At 38.2% G+C, this 18,023-nt stretch overlaps 1 protein-coding gene across 2 annotated transcripts in view; it reads right to left on the bottom strand.

The window, feature by feature from the left end:
- The window catches only part of LOC126354444 (1-phosphatidylinositol 3-phosphate 5-kinase-like), a 294,219-nt gene extending 278,190 nt beyond the window's left edge, over window positions 1–16,029 (bottom strand). The window contains exon 1 of one of the 2 annotated variants that reach the window (XM_050004130.1): window positions 15,629–16,029. In XM_050004130.1, coding sequence (XP_049860087.1) covers window positions 15,629–15,743 — 115 coding nt within the window. In that variant the 5' untranslated portion in view covers window positions 15,744–16,029. The remainder of the gene's footprint in view (window positions 1–15,628) is intronic. The other variant, XM_050004131.1, reaches the window with a different exon arrangement.
- Window positions 16,030–18,023: the final 1,994 nt, after the last annotated feature.

Here is an 18,023-nt window from a genome sequence, read left to right as displayed (position 1 = left end):
AGATCAACAGGAATTGCAAAATGGCTAAGCAGGGATGGCTAGAGGACAAATGTAAGGATGTAGAGGCTTATCTCACTAGGGGTAAGATAGATACTGCCTACAGGAAAATTAAAGAGACCTTTGGAGAAAAGAGAGCCACTTGTATGAATATCAAGAGCTCAGATGGAAACCCAGTTCTAAGCAAAGAAGGGAAGGTGGAAAGGTGGAAGGAGTATATAGAAGGTTTATAGAAGGGCGATGTACTGGAAATGGAAGAGGATGCAGATGAAGATGAAATGGGAGATACAATACTGCGGGAAGAGTTCGACAGAGCACTGAAAGACCTGAGTCGAAACAAGGCCCCGGGAGTAGACAACATTCCATTAGAACTACTGACGGCCTTGAGAGAGCCAGTCATGACAAAACTCTACCATCTGGTGAGCAAGATTTATGAGACAGGCGAAATACCCTCAGAGTTCAAGAACAATATAATAATTCCAATCCCAAAGAAAGCAGGTGTAGACAGATGTGAAAATTACCGAACTATCAGTTTAATAAGTCACAGCTGCAAAATACTAACACGAATTCTTTACAGACGAATGGAAAAACTGGTAGAAGCGGACCTTGCAGAAGATCAATTTGGATTCCGCAGAAATGTTGGAACACGTGAGGCAATACTAACCTTACAACTTATCTTAGAAGAAAGATTAAGAAAAGGCAAACCTACATTTCTAGCATTTGTAGACTTAGAGAAAGCTTTTGACAATGTTGACTGGGATACTCTCTTTCAAATTCTAAAGGTGTCAGGGGTAAAATACAGGGAGCATAAGGCTATTTACAATTTGTACAGAAACCAGATGGCAGTTGTAAGAGTCGAGGGACATGAAAGGGAAGCAGTGGTTGGGAAGGGAGTGAGACAGGGTTGTAGCCTCTCCCCGATGTTATTCAATCTGTATATTGAGCAAGCAGTAAAGGAAACAAAAGAAAAATTTGGAGTAGGTATTAAAATTCACGGAGAAGAAATAAAAACTTTGAGGTTCGCCGATAACATTGTAATTCTGTCAGAGGCAGCAAAGGAATTGGAAGAGCAGTTGAACAGAATGGACAGTGTCTTAAAAGGAGGATATAAGATGAACATCAACAAAAGCAAAACGAGGATAATGGAAAGTAGTCCAATTAAATCGGATGATGCTGAGGGAATTAGATTAGGAAATGAGACTCTTAAAGTAGTAAAGGAGTTTTGCTATTTAGGGAGTAAAATAACTGATGATGGTCGAAGTAGAGAGGATATAAAATGTAGACTGGCAATGGCAAGGAAAGCGTTTCTGGAGAAATTTGTTAACATCGAGTATAGATTTAAGTGTCAGGAAGTTGTTTCTGAAAGTATTTGTATGGAGTGTAGCCATGTATGGAAGTGAAACATGGACAATAACTAGTTTGGACAAGAAGAGAATAGAAGCTTTCGAAATGTGGTGCTACAGAAGAATGCTGAAGATTAGATGGGTAGATCACATAACTAATGAGGAGGTATTGAATAGAATTGGGGAGAAGAGGAGTTTGTGGCACAACTTGACTAGAAGAAGAGATCGGTTGGTAGGACATGTTTTGAGGCATCAAGGGATCACAAATTTAGCATTGGAGGGCAGCGTGGAGGGTAAAAATCGTAGAGGGAGACCAAGAGATGAATACACTAAGCAGATTCAGAAGGATGTAGGTTGCAGCAAGTACTGGGAGATGAAGAAGCTTGCACAGGATAGAGTAGCATGGAGAGCTGCATCAAACCAGTCTCAGGACTGAAGAGCACAACAACAACAACAACAACAACAACACAAATATCTTATCTAGATCATTGTGAAATAAGTTTTGATCTTCTGATGCCTTTACTAGATGATAATTGACAGTATCGTCTGCGAACAACGTAAGATGGCTGCTCAGATTGTCTCCTTAAATTGTTTATACAGATAAGGAACTAGATCTAGAAAAGGCATATGACCGGGTTCCTAGAAGGAAGTTATTGTCTGCTCTACGAGGTTATGGAATAGGAGGCAAACTTTTGCAAGCAATTAAAGGTCTTTACATAGATAGTCAGGCAGCAGTTAGAGTTGACTGTAAATTGAGTTCATGGTTCAGAGTAGTTTCAGGGGTAAGAGAAGGCTGCAACCTGTCTCCACTGTTGTTCATATTATTTATGGATCATATGTTGAAAACAATAAACTGGGTGGGTGAGATTATGATATGTGAACACAAAATAAGTAGTCTGGCATATGCAGATGACTTAGTTGTGATGGCAGATTCGATTGAAAGTTTGCAAAGTAATATTTCAGAGCTAGATCAGAAATGTAAGAACTATGGTATGAAGATTAACATCTCCAAAACGAAAGTAATGGCAGTGGTAAGAGATATAAACGGACTGAGTGCCAAATAGGAGGAACAAAGTTAGAACAGATTGCAGGTACTAGTAGATGGGAACAATGGCAGGAGGGTGTCCACAATGAGGAAATCAAAGAAAAACTGGAAATGAACTCCCTAGATGTAGCAGTCAGGGCGAACAGCCTTAGATGGTACAGTTATGTTAGACACATGGGAAAAGCAAGGTTACCCAAGAGACTCATGGGTTCAGCAGTAGAGGGTAGGAGGAGTCTGGGTAGACCAAGGAGAAGATACCTGGATTCGGTTAAGAATGATTTTGAAGTAATAGGCTTAACATCAGAAGAGGCATCAATGTTAGCACTGAATAGGGGATCATGGAGGAATTTTATAAGGGGGACTATGCTACAGGCTGAACGCTGAAAGGAATAATCAGTCTTAAATGATGATGATGATGATGATGATGAGATAAGGAACTTGTGGAATACCAGAAAACACTTCCGTTTTACTCGATAACAATGAAGTGTGACCCCTCTGACAGAAAACCACGAATCCAGTCACATAACTGAGATGATATTCCATAAGCACACAACTGAATTACAAACCGCTTGTGAGTTAAGTGTCAAAAGCCTTCTGGGAATCTAGAAATGTGAAATCAATTTGATATCCCCTGTCGATAACACTCAAAACTTCGAGTATGTAAAGAGCTAGTTGTGTTTTACACAAACAATGTTTTCTAAATCCATGTTGACAATGAGTCAACAGATCTTTCTCTCTGATTTATTTCATCATGTTCGAACACAATACATGTTCCACAATCCTGCTGCACATCGACATTAATGTTATAGGCCTTTGATTTACTGGATTACTGCTATTGCGTTTCTTGCATATTGAAACTTTCCAGTCTTTGAGTACAGATCTTTCATCAAGCAAGTGGTTTATATGATTGTTAAGAATGGAGATATTGCATCAGCACACTCTGAAAGGAATCTAATTGGTATACAGTCTGGGCTTTTATTAAGTGATCTAATTTGCTTCACTACTCCAACTAAATCGACTTCTAAGTTACTCATGCTGACAGCTGTTCTTCATTTGAATTCTGAAAGGCTGCATTTAGTAACTCAGCTTTAGCAGCACTGTCATCGATAGTATTTTCATTGCAGTGTGCAGACAAGGCATTGATTGTGCCTGTTGTGTCATTCAAACAAGACACGGCCTGGGAAAGAGCACCACAGGAGCAAAGATGTGAGCTGGTGCCAGTGCCATAGAGACTTGCCTGTTGTGCGATTTCCACCAGCACCACGGGTTGGCACTGAGGATGAAGATATTGACTTCGCCTTGGCCAATTGTCGCACTAGTATAATCCACCAATGACCAGATGACAATGGTCAGAAGCGTACTCTGAGGGCAGAAGAGCAGCTTTCGCCCACTTCGTAACAGATCATAATACAGGATTGAATTAGACAGGGATCATCATTTAGTGAACTCTTAGAAGTGAACATAGTTGTAGTAAATGGCATTGCTATATACTGTGAAGTTTACCTACAATTATTGGCACTTAGCCATTGAGGGCCTTTTTTGTTTTATATTACATGCATTGTTGCAGACTTAATCATTCAACTAGTCACAAAGATAAGTAAACCTTTTACCTCATTTGTGTGACTGTTACTAATTACCTTCATTCTCCTATCCTGTTATGTGACCCTGGGGCATGGCGATGTAATAATGGCAGGGAGAAATTTTCTTAGAGGTGTACTGCCTCAGAAATTTCACAAATCCATAAGCTCGGCCCACCGTAACAGTGCCAACTCAGTCTCCACAGCAGTAGTGACGATGTCTTTACAAAAATGTCTTGCGGCTAGAATACTTAATGTACAACCAGAATCTCTCTGAGTTTTCTGCCAGGTTTCATTGTGGAAATTATTATAAGCATCTCACATTGAAGTTCATGCTAAATTTTGAGCTTCTGTAAAGAACAATAATCTTGGAGAAGTGTGTTCGTTTAAATTTGGCATGCTTTTTTCATTGTTTCTGCAACAGTATTTTGACCTGTTTTGTGTACCATAGGGGATCAGATCAGCTCCATAGCTTAATTTATTTGGTGTAAATCTCTCAATTGCTGTAGATACTATTTCTTCAAATTCAAGCACTATCTGGTCTACATCTAAATTGTTAATTTGAAAGGAATGGAGACTGTCTCTCATGAAGGCATGGAGCAAATATTTATCTGCTTTTTTTGAACAGATATATTCTTCTTTTCTTCTTGGTGGATTTGGTAGTTACAGTGTTCAGTCTCCTTACGACAACCCTACGTTTACTAATCCCTGTATTTGTTTTGGTGCTTGTTCTTAGCTCAGGATTATTTGCTGCTAAGAGGTAAAGTGTGTTTTTGCAACCATTTACTATCTGAATGGGCTCATGGGATAATTGATCAAAATAATTATCAGACAATGCATTTAGCACAATCCTGGATGATGTTTTGTGTGTGCCTCTGGATTTAAACATGTATTTTCACCAGGTTTAATTGTATGAGTTGGGTACATGTTTGAAACTAGATTTAGGTTTTCTTTAAATCTTTCAGCAATTGTATCATCTGATTTGAGAGGTCAGTAAAAGGATCCAATTATTATTTTATTCTGGTTGCCAAGAATGACCTCCACCCATACTAACGTACAGGAACTATCTACTTCAATTTTGCCTCAAGATAAACTACTACTCATAGCAACAAACACGCCATTCTGAACACTGTCAGGGCCTTCACAAAAATTTTGGCTGAACTTATCTCCATCTTTAGAAAGCTTTCAGTGTGTATAATGAATCAAGTGTGAGTGCTTTCTATTAGAGCTTGGGGCTCTGGTAGTTTCCCAACACAGCGATGACAATTTACAACTGTTATCTGATTGCTTCCTAGGTCTACATTCTCCCTGTGTTCGACCTGCATACTTTGAGACTGAAGTCCTTTTTGTGTTTCCTCGAGACACTCTAAACTAAAAAACTTCCCAGCCCAGGCCACACAGACCCTGCTATCCATTTAGCCACCTACCGAGTGTAATTGACACATGGCCCATCTAATGGCACCTGAACCCCCACCCTATGGTGCAAGTCGAGGATCGGCAGCCTGCACAGTTGCAGAATCGTCTGTGCCTCTGAGTCAGACCATCAACTTAGTTCTGCACCATATATCTGCAATCAGGCCTGTCAGCTGCACTGCAAATGGTGAGCTCTGATTTAATCTTGTAAACAAGACTGGGAGTATTTACCACCTCAGATAGCCACTTGAAACCAGAGAGAATCTCTTCTGATCCAAAGTGACATACTGTGCATCACTGGTACCAACATGAGTCACCACCTGCAGCTGGCTGCACTCTGTCTATTCAGGCATCCCGAAGGACCTGTTCTGTGTCTGAAATGACTCCGTCTGACATGCACACTGGCTTTCTTCCCCTGCCCTCTCCCCAACAGCCATGTCCGTAAGGGGACCATAACATGCCCAACATTGGAGCTCCCAGCTACCAATAATCCCACTGTCTATGACTATGTAGATCTTGTAAGCTGAGAGGTTTCCTCTGAAACAGGACAAGCAACAGCATCTGTCACACTAAGTGGGGACACCCTATGTTCAGTTCCCTGAGAAATCTTTCACAGCCTGCCATTGCCCGAGGTGATCTTTCACTCAACCACGGGCAAGGAGTCAACCACAATGTGAGCAGTAACTGGGCTGGCCATTTGTGTTTACAGACTGGCGGACTCATGGGTTGTCCTCAATGTCCGTTGGATCCCCACGGCCAATCCACAACAATGATTCCCATCCACTGCAGCCTCAAGCTGTGTAACCATAGCCAACACAGCCAGGAGCTGAGAGCAAAGTGTCACCAACACAACATGGAGCTGAGCGTGGAGTGTCACCAACTTATCTTGCATCCACACACAGTAATCACAGTCCCCATCCATACTAAAGACTATGGAAAACTACACTACACAGACAAACAAATGACCATCAACATGTGAGAGGAAACTCTATTGTAGACACTGACAGGGATACAAGAACTGTTTGTAATAAAACAGATTAATACACAAAGATTCAAAAACTAAACTAACAAAGCACACGTGCAAATTAAATAATTCGCTCCTGGTTAGGAACTTGAAAAATGACAGAAAATCGGTTACTTTCTGACACAAATGAAAATGTAAGAATTGTGTCTATCAAATATTAAATTAATATGCAGAAATTTAAAAACCAAACTATCAAAACACACAGATGAAATTGTACAATTCACTCCTGGTCAAGAACTCATCAAATGTCACAAAATCGGTCACTTTCCCATTGCTGCAGTCTCTCAGCCAGCAGATGATTACAGGAATGAGGTGTGCGGGACATTGCATTAATGATTACTAAATGATTAATTAGTGTAGAAATTGTGTTGCTATTTATGTTGAGTACTACTGTAAAGTACAGTTAAGTATAAACAAGTTCTGACAAACAAAAATGTTACAATTGAGAAAGTAATTGGGGGAATAGTATTGCGAGAATGATGTGGAAAATATTTACTATTATGGAGTACTTTAGACAATGTGCAGATGCTTATTTTTTATTTTCAATTTTTATGTTAATTACACTGCAAATAAACCAAAATATCGCTCAGTACATTGTATTTATTAATAATTTCATAAACGGCATGAAAAGGAAAGGCAAATAAAAATCTGGTATTGCAAATAAATTTCCATGAAAAGATTGCACTTGCAGTGCCCACAAGGACGGTGCATATAACATTCCAAGTAGGGATTGTAATTAAAGTGTACAGGACTTAAGGCCTTCATATTCTGTTACTTTCATTTTGACCCTCGAGTGGACTTCGGAGGCAAATGCCACCCAGTGATGTCTAGTTTTATTGCCAGCTAAGGAATTTGATCAAAATGTTTCACTTCTGCTCTTATGTCATTGAAGGGGAAAAAGAACAACCCCCCAAGAACACTACATAAAAATAAATACCACCAGTAACACCAGTTATTCTCTCCAACATCTGGCCAAATGAGGCATTATGAGTGGTTTGCAGCCAAACTGTGCAATGAGAGAGAACCAAGGGTTTTTTCCCCTGTAGATGCTTTAAAACACACATGTAATTCCAAAAATGTGACATTTATAATGTGTGCAAGATACCAACAAAATTACTGCTTCCTCTGTTTTTATTATGAATATCACACCAGCAAGTGCAAATCATTAATTATACAATAATAGAAGTATCTAATTCTGCATACAAGGTTCTTGTGAATCCCTTCCTGGAAATTTATTTGCAATCCCAAATTTTTCCCTTGCCTTTCATGTTAGCACTTTTTATGAAAATATTAATAAATACAATACACTGAGCATCATTTCATTTTATTTGCTGTGTAAGTAACTTTAAAACTGAAAATAAAAATATTCCGCAAACAGACTTGACACCATAAACCTCGGATTACCTTTATATACTCTTTCTGCTTTGCCAACCACTGCCGCCTGGAAACTACACTAACATAAATAGCTAATGCCTCCACTCGACCCCGCACCAAAAAAGCTATATTTTCTAAATATTTGGGCATATGGAGATCCCACTATTGCTACTTTCATTTCTGACCAAGCCCTACATATATCATAAATTTGGATGAAATTGGTGACGACGAATAGTTTTGGTCCCCTAGTCAGATGCTATTCCTCGGATTAGTCTCACTTAAGTATGTTTCAGTTTGCTCGAAACAATGTGTACATAAGGAAAACATGGAGATTTTTGAGACTTTGCTTCAGTATGTCACTGAAATCACTATTGTTCACTAGTGTGGAGAGGAACTAACTTGTATATATGATGATAGGTGTGGGACTGAAATGTCACAGAATTACAGCGTAACCACCAGGATGGAAGACCAAAAGATTTCATCAGCAGTACATGCCAGAAAAGTCTACCTTCATGTTTAATGATCATCTTTCTTTCCCTGTTGCTGAGAACATGCTAAGTAGTTATTTTATTTCAGAAGGATAATCTGTGTAAGAAGATGCAGCGTATTTTTTTGTAACAGTTAGGAATCTATTCCAGCACCATAATGAGAATGCTTAAGAGCTGCTGAGATGCTGTCTTGCTTAGTGAGAATTGTTATAATTTTGTATATGGGCGAATCAAATATGGTATTATTTGTTTAAAAATGAATTTACTGAAAAAAAAGGGAAGTCATAATTTACAGCCTTGTAGAGTGGAGCTGGTTGTGTCAGGAGCCAACTGCGCATGAATTCCTCCATGCTCTTATGGTCCAGCACATGCCTGGTGATCTGAAAACTGTAACAGCGGCAGCATGGGGCCTCACACTGTCGTGGAGGAGGATGACCTATTGAATTGGTTGCAAGTGTTTTGTGGGAATACGCATCCCTCACCTTCAACAGTTTGCAGTAGTATGCAGCCCAAGTTTTGTTGCAGGTGAGGATCCAACTCAAAAATGCATCGCCTCCTATGCAAACCTTGCTATAAGCCTCTGCCAGACCTCCAAATGTCTCAACATCTGATTTTTGGCCAAAAGGCAAGGGGCCAATCTGGAACTGTAGATAATTTGCGATGATCAATCGACAGCTACCATAACTTATTCCTACCTGCTCTGCAATTTTTGATAATATCACCCACTGATCAATTTCATGAATGTCTCTAGGTGCATGAATGTTTCCGCCTGTAATGCTAGTCTAAAGACGTAATCATGTTGCTGATTTTCCACATGTTCCTATCCTTCCTTGAACACACTATGCCAGAGAAACACATGCATCCTTGACAATATTTGATCAATAAACTGTGCAGTCAATTTCTGGAAATTTCCGTCACCTGAGCTCCTTCACAAAAAATTTTATAATTATGTGTTGCACAGTGGAGGGGCACACCTGTTGCTCTGACATCGAGAGCATTACTGACAAAGCTGTTGGAAGTACGTAATGGCTGGCTCCCCCCACTCCCAGCGGAAAAGTATTTTGTCAAAATCTATCAGAGTTCTCATTCTTGTTTATATTCCTTTCAATGGCTCAGCACCCCTACTGATTGGTAAGTTGTTACCTTCACTTCTTAAATAATGTATAACTTCATTCATGTCACAGTTCTTTAGGCTCTCCATCATAACAAGGTACATATAAAAAGATATGAAATGAGAAAAAGAGAACTGTCAGCCTCTGTGGCTGCGATCATGTCATCATGGTTGAAAATATGCATGGCAATGACTTTAGCCAGATAGTTGAAATGAGATAAAAACTAGGCAGCTAAAACCAACAACTGGTCACTGAAGCATACAACAAGAAAAGTCATAATAATGAGTAGAATTAAAGGGTCAACTGAAGCATCCAATTCCACCCGTCTGCTTTGGTCCATGGCATATGGATGTTGTGGTGTGTAATGTCATTACAGTGTGGAGTTTGAGCTGGCTGTGTTGGATGTTTGAGTTTTTAACTTTAGGGGTGTTGTGGTTTTGGTTTTGTTTTTCGTAGTTGAAGGTGTTGGTTTTTTCGTATCAGTAGTTATAGTTGACCTGTATAGGTCAAGGGAAATGAGCGATTCATATTTTTATAAGTAGGTATATGTGTTTTGGTACCGTCAGCTGTGGCCAAGGGAAATGTCTGATTCCAGTTTTCGTAGTTTTTGCTGTTGGCGTTAGTGTTTTGGTATCGTTAGCTGCCGTTGACCTATATCATTTTTTAAGTGTTGTAGAGAAAATAGGTTCCAACTATTCATTAGAAAATGCAAGGCAGTATATGGAAGAGGCAGTACCTATGCAATTTGATAAAAACTGATTCAACCCACCTCTCCTACTGAAATTAGGAAAATAATAAATTCACTCAAATGTAAAAGCTCGCAAGGAATTGATGGCATTTCCAACACAGCACTAAAAGCTTGCTCCCAACAAATAAGTGGGATTCTCAGCCACATATGTAGTAGCTCACTGAAACAGGGAATTTTTCCAGATAGACTGAAATGTGCTATTGTTAAGTCACTGCATAAAAAAGGGGATTGACCTGATGCTAGCAACTACTGCCCAATCCCACTCCAGACAGCTTTATCCAAAATTCTTGAAAAAGGACTGTATTCAAGAGCAGCATCACATATTTGTAAAAATGAAGTACTAACAAAATGTCAATTTGTCTTTCAGAAAGGCTTTTCAACAGAAAATGCTATATTTGCTTTCAGTGACCAAATAGTAAATCCAATGAATAACCGAACATCACCCATTGGGATATTTTGTGATCTCTCAAAGGCTTTTGATTGTGTGAATCATGACATTCTTCTAGATAAGCTTAAGTATTGTGGCATGAGCGGGACAGAGCACAAATGGTTTAATTCATACTTAACTGGAAGAATGCAGAAGGTTGACACTAACAGTACAGACAGTCTACAAAGATCAGCAGAGTCCTCTAATTGTGGAGGTATCAAGAATGGTGTCCAACAGGGTCCAGTCTTGGGTTCCTTGTTGTTCTTAATATATATTAATGACTTGCCACTCTATATTCATGAAGATGCAAAGTTAGTTCTTTTTGCTGATGACTCAAGTATAGTAATTACACCCAAGAAGCAAAAATCAGCTGAGGAAATTGCAAATAATGTCTTTCAGAAAATTATTGAGTGGTTCTCTGCAAATGGACTCTCACTAAATTTTGAGAAAACACAGTTTTTACAGTTCTGTACAGCAAATGACATAACACCATTGATAAATATAGACTATGAATGGAAGTCTGTTGCTAAGGTAGAATACTCAAAATTTCTGGGTGTGTGCATTGATGAGAAATTGATTTGGAAGAAACACATCGATGATCTGCTGAAATGGTTAGGCTTAGTTACTTATGCTATTAGGGCTATTGCAAATTTTGGTGATAAACATGCCTATTTTCATTCACTGCTTTCATAAGGCATCATATTTTGGGGAAATTCGTCATTAAGAGAGAAAGTATTCATTGTACAAAAGCGTGTAATGAGTATAATAGCTGGAGCCCACCTAAGATCACCTTACAGACATTTACTTACGGAACTTAGGATATTCACAGTACCTTCGCAATACATATATTTAATCTTATGAAATTTGTCATTAATAACCCATCCCAATTAAAAAATAACAGCCAATTGCATAGCTATAATACTAGAAGAAAGGATGATAGTCACTATTCTGGATTAAATCTCACTTTGGCAGAGAAAGGGGTTAATTATGCTGCCACAAAAATCTTTGGTCATTTGCCAAATAGTATTAAAAGTCCGACAGATAGCCAACCAACATTTAAAAGAAAATTAAAAGAATTTCTCAATGACAACTCCTCCTACTCAATAGATGAATTCTTAGATATAAAGTAGTAACTGTAGAAAAAAAGAAATAATTAATTAATTAATTAATTAGTGTAAAGAAAACTTATGTTAATGAGACACGTTCCACATCATTACGAAATGCCATATTCATGATCTATGGAACAAGGATTGAGGTATGTATGTAAGGAAAGTGTCCGATTCCTGTAGATTTTGTAATTATTTTTTTTTTTTCGTCGTCTTGTGTGTTTTGGGTTCATGGTGCGTTTTTTGTACTGTTATATTTAGTTTATCCCTTCCCTAAAACCACCAATTTCCCGTGGTTGCCCCATTAGTTCAATTGTATTTTTGAAGGGAGATGTTATTGTCTTATTTATACATATTTTTGTTTTTGTTGCATAGTGATATCATAGGCGTCATATTGGAGATGCTTAGGATAGCCATATCCGCCACATTGATGACGCCATGGGTCAAAGCAGATGGGTGGAATCGGACACTTCCGTATTCCCGAACTAAAGGAGAAGGGGGGAGGCAAAAATGAAAATGGGGTGAGAAAATGCAGACTATATAGACTAGAGGGCTAATTACCTTAATCAGTTAGATAAATAAAATATGTACATGAAGGTTTATAAAATGCACAACAGTGCAGAGGGAGAAAGTAGCCCTTAGACTAATCCCTCCACAACTGCAAAAGCCAGTATCACAATCTCCAGTTAACGTGTATAGCTCAATTCTACACCAGGATACCAATATAACTCAGCCCTGCATCAGGATACCAATAACATATCCCCCCCCCCCCCCCCACAACTACAAAACCCGTATCCCAATCTCCAGTTAACCTATACAGCTCAACACTAGACCAAGAGGCCAACAACATAAACCACTAGATCACACCACCTCTCCATGCACTGCATCGTCTACAACAATATACTCTCCATACACTGCATCCTCTACAACAATATATCACTTACACTCCAAAAAAATACACACCGCGGCTCAATTACATCACACAATACATCACTGCACAGCCCAAATATGTTACGAGTACTGATCAAAGCAGACAGGCAGTACCCTACAACCAAGTATACCCTTGTGGAGCTACAGTGTGTATCGTTACACAATAATCTGCCAATCTTCTTTTGAGAAGAGAATTGAAGGATACATTTCTAAAAGGATCACACTTCACTGTGAATGATGGAGACACATTATTTGTAAATAATGTGTAGATTAGGTGCAAATTTGCAGATCCCGGCCTGGAACGCAGGGGCAATATAATTAATTATAAGTTTGATGTTAAAGTTGATACCATTTAATTTGGTTGCTGTGGGCTTGGATACCACCATAGATGGAACTGTAAGTATTACTGTTTCATCTCTTCATTACTTTTTATTATGCTGGTTGTAAAAGCACACAATAGCTGCATTTCCATCAGTTTTTTTATTATGCAATGTGAGTGGCACAAGATGTAAGGGTAGCACATATGAAACAATTCTGCTTATTTCACAAGGACTATTTAAAAATAGTATATTTAATTAATTTGTTTTTCAACTGACCAAGGAAGACAAAAAGAGTCATATGTCTAAGCTGGTTCATGAGCAGAAATATTTGAATATGTTTAAGAAGACATTTCCTGTGTCTTTTTTCTGTAATGTGAGTGACAGTTTTGTTTTTCATATTCTCTGAAATGTAGTACAAACAAATTATGCAAAGTAAAAACTAAAATGAAGTAAATTCTATTAACAAGATTATTTCATTGTAGCTTAACATTTACTTCATTTAATTTTGATATAGGCCTACGTAAATGAAGAAAAATGAAACACTGACTCTGGTGGATAAGAAATAATTACAGGAAATGGATTTTCAAGAAAAAGAATAATATAAAGTACAAGGTTAGTCTAGCTGCAAGAGGATTTCAACAGAATAGAACATAACTATTTTAAAGAAATTTTTATTTTGCTGTACAACTAATTCCCTAAGATTCATATTCGCAGTTGCTGCACAAGATGATTTGATAACTTTGACATTTTCTTAACAGAGATCTGGAAGAACTAGTTTTCATGGAAGTCTTGGAAAGATACAAAGCACCCTAGGAAATTTGCCTGTTCAAAATGCCACTGTAGGGATTGAAACAATGTCCTCTCAAATGGAATAAGAAACCAAAAAAGTTTCATAAGAATGAAAAACTCTTTCAGCTGAGATCTGACCAATGTGTTTATAAATCAGATACTGAGAAGAAAATGTATCTTGTCATAGGCTTACATGCTGATGATCGGGACTCTGCTTGGAGAAGACACCTATGAAATGAAAAATCTCCTGCAAAAACTGAAGAAAACATTTGACATTAGAACTTTCAAAAAACCAACATTGTATCTAGGACTTGAAATCAAAAAAACAGAAGATACCTACATTCATCAAGAACAACATGATAAATAACTTGTGAAAAGGTACAGAATGGAAAAATCAAAAACTGTAACAATTCCAGTTTCGCCAAAGTAAGAAATTGAAGAAATCGATGCTGCAAAATCAGAATTTCCATGCTATGAATCAATGGGCAGTTTATTGTATTTCACATGTAAAACAAGACTGGACTGGGAGATAAAAGTTATGTATTGGACTGCTCTTTCATTTTTCAACATGGCATGAATGTAAACATTACACTACACTATTGGTCAGTTTATTACCGCAACCAGGTATTCTACTTTCATCTTCATTGGCTTCAGCAGCTCACAACCAAATTGTCACCTTCCAACCTAACCTATACCTCTGAGTATATGACAGATCAGTTTATCACAATCACCAGATCCAAGATTTGAATTGAGGGGGAGGGAAGGGGGGGGGGGGGAGTCCAATACATTACTTTAGCCAACTGGGCATATGCTGTGAAATGCCAATGCGAGCAATGAGTGATCTAAGTCAAATAGACACCCATAATCTGAAGAGAACATTAAGATATGTATCCAAATTCAACAAGAGGGAGTGACTACTATACTCATCAGAAACACAAGAACAAGAAATAGTGGCCGGTTTTGATGCACATTTTGCAAGTGACAAGAGAAACAGAAAAAGTACTATGGGATATATATTTTTGTACAATAACGCTCCAATAGCTTGGTGCTGCATGAAACAGTGTGTGTGTGTGTGTGTACGTGCACTATCAACTATTGAAGCATAAGACACACCCAAAGCTCAGTGTTATCAAGAGATGAAGATTTTGAACGCTTTCATAGAACAATTTCCGAATAAAAACATAAAAATGGCACTTTGTGTGGATAACTAACAAACAACAGCTATGATAAAATCAGACAAATGCCATTTGTTCAGTGTTAAAGTGAAATGGCCTACGGGCAGTTCAGCACACAATAGGCCTACTATCAAACTCAAGAACAACTTGCTGACATAATTAAACCTCTTCAAAATGTTGCTTTTAAAAGACTAAGAAAAGCTGATGTTTAGTTGAAATTAAAATCTTCTGTTTGTTTAATATATAAATTTTTAGAGACATGGTTGTAGAAGGTTTGTGAGATAATACCATGTTGTTTTCTTTGTGCTGAGATTAAAAGAAGGGATCGTAGTAAACAAAAGCAATAGGTACCTGTTAATGTAAGGCCACAGTTAGGATGGATTTCACGAAGTACGAGTTGACTGTAATTTAAAATGAGCAGTAGCTCGACGTTAAGACATGTTTCTCCTCAGTGTCGTTAATATTAAAGGTGTATTGTTTGCCAGTCTGTCGCTCTGACATTAAACACGCGTCGGAAGATGATGTTACTTATCTTACGTTAGTGTTGTTGCGTCGGGTAGCATGTTAACTTGTCGTTTGATTCTAGATATCTGGAATGATGGCAACAATACTATGCTGGTGACTGGAAACATGTTATCACCCAATTTACTTGTGGTAATCATACGGTAACATGGAATGTACTCTACTTGTTGCAGTTCCCATTAAGCCAAGTTCACAAACTCCAACAAATTAACAGGTATTTCCAATAGAAGTTACTTACTTCGACTGAATTTAAATAGTTTGGATAGGAATACACTAACTCCAGGTTGACCTGTTTCTGGGCTGAGAGGTGCAAATTCTGTAAGTTTCGACGGTGACTCTAAGTTTTTACTCATTGTTGCCGAGTTACGCAGAAGAACCAGTCACGTTTATCAGTATTCACTTCATGAAAAAATCGCGGGCCGCTTTACATCTTTCTTGTTACGTGTCATTCACAGAATACATAAAGGAAACATTAAGTACATTTCACTAGTTTGACATTTGACACGCACACCCGCACTGTTTCAAAACATTACCAACGATGATGATTATTTTACAAAGATGATATCAAATATCTAACGCAGTTCATCACTGTACACAGTTTCGTCACCGAGACATCCCAGTTAGCAGACGCCTCACTATGACAACCGAAGGCATCAGCAGGTCTGTCTGGGATCAGATGATTATTCTCCGTGGACTATATCCAGTGATCTCTACGCTATCACGATTTAGAACTGTGGTCTTTCAGTATGGAACTGAAGCGTCCACAAAATTCCTCTCGTCTGCACAGATCGCCATGGTTTAATTTGTCAACACATTTCTACTGATCTGTACGTGAGCAAGGATTAGTGACTCATTTTAGATCATAAATCTTACGGCCTGGACTAATTGTTGCTCACGAAAGAAATTCTCACTTAATCATAATATTGCAATACTTCAATAGAAAACATCTACATAAGCAGAAGAATTGCGTCCTTCACCGAATCTACGAATTTCACGATCTCATTCTTAACTTTGTTCCTTCAGATGGTATCAGGAAAGTTAGTGCTCCAAATATATTTGGGTCAAGTGCAGAGTCCGATTCCATTTGTCTGCTTTGCCCATGACTAAAATCGTTGGGTGGACTGCTGTATCTGCCGTCCAGCCTTTTACATTGCACATGTCTAGGTCTAGTCTGGCTGCAGTACAAAATACAAACTCTCAAACAAGAAAATGAACAAACACTTAATTGCTTGGCACAGGGAAGGAAACTGAGTGGAAACCTCCTGTGTTGTAGAATTTTTACATACATGTAGAATCTTCTTTCGAAAATACATGAATATTTAGTGCATAACCAAGGAAATAAAAATAATCTCTCTGAAAAATAATAGGTAACCAGTCTAAGAATTAGAATAAAACAGTGCCTCTGCCAGCTGGAGCCAAAAATGTTTTGACAGCCGTGATGTTAACAAACACAGGCAACATAACACTGCACAAAGTGGCCAGTAATCTCAGGAAGCGTGCATGGAAATGCACATCTCATCCTGATCGCAACAAACTTCTGGAAGATAATTTATGGTGGATGGTGTGGGTGGTGTTACTGCAAATAACGTTGGAACCATAGCTTAGGACAATAGTACTCTAATAGATAACGTATTTGTACAGCAAGAGGGTGTACAACAAACACAAGCTTTCCCTGTGGTAAATGGATTATCTGACCATTATGCACAACTGATTAACTTACAAAACTTAACAGGCTGTACACTTCAGAAACTATTAAGTAAAAGTGTGAGGGTGCTCAACCCGGTATCTATAGATCACTTCAGAGAAAGTTTAGGAAATGTTAACTGGGAAGATGTATATAATCACCCAAATGCTAATGATAAATGCAGCATATTTCTTGATGAATTTATACCCCTCTTTGAACATTGTTTTCCAAAGAAAATTACTAAATATAACACCACAAACTTTTCAAAGAAACCTTGAATTACTACAGGTATTAAAGTGTCTTCAGAAAGAAAAAGGAAACTGTATGAGACAGCAAGGACTAGTAAAGATCCAGAAGTAGTTTTATACTATAAAATTTTTTTAACATACTGAGAAAAGTTGTAATGAAATCAAGAAATATGTATGTTAGAGAAGAAATTAACACTCTAGTAATAAAATCAAATCAATATGGAATGTTGTTAGAAGCGAGATGGGAAAAGTAACCACTGGGGTAGATAGTATTACTGTTAAAGAGAATGAGACCATCTTAACCAACAGTACACAGGTAGCCAATGTATTTAACAATCACTTCTTAAGAGTAGGAGAAAAAATTGGTGAGAATAGTTCAAAAGAAAAAGCTAGTTCTGAGAAATTTTAGTCAGATTTAGTTTCAACTAACAACCTCTTCTGAAATAAGATAATTATTAAATCTTTGAAAAATAAATTTTCTGTTGGAGTAGATGACATCTCAAATAAGCTATTAAAACAATGTGGAGCAGTTACAGCTGATGTTTTGAATCACATACGTAATACATATGTGCCGCTGCCTCGGAGTGTAGCGGCAGTGGGGAGTCTGGTGCATTGCATGGTACACCCGAGGGTTTACATGCTTCACCCACTGACCCTGCTGTCGAGACATCTTCGCGGGCACCGGGCGCGGTAGGGTCACC

The sequence above is a fragment of the Schistocerca gregaria genome, chromosome 3 (assembly GCF_023897955.1).
Source record: "Schistocerca gregaria isolate iqSchGreg1 chromosome 3, iqSchGreg1.2, whole genome shotgun sequence".
Lineage (NCBI taxonomy): Eukaryota > Metazoa > Arthropoda > Insecta > Orthoptera > Acrididae > Schistocerca > Schistocerca gregaria.
Note: the sequence above shows the minus strand (reverse complement) of the source record. Positions and strands in the feature narration are given on the sequence as shown.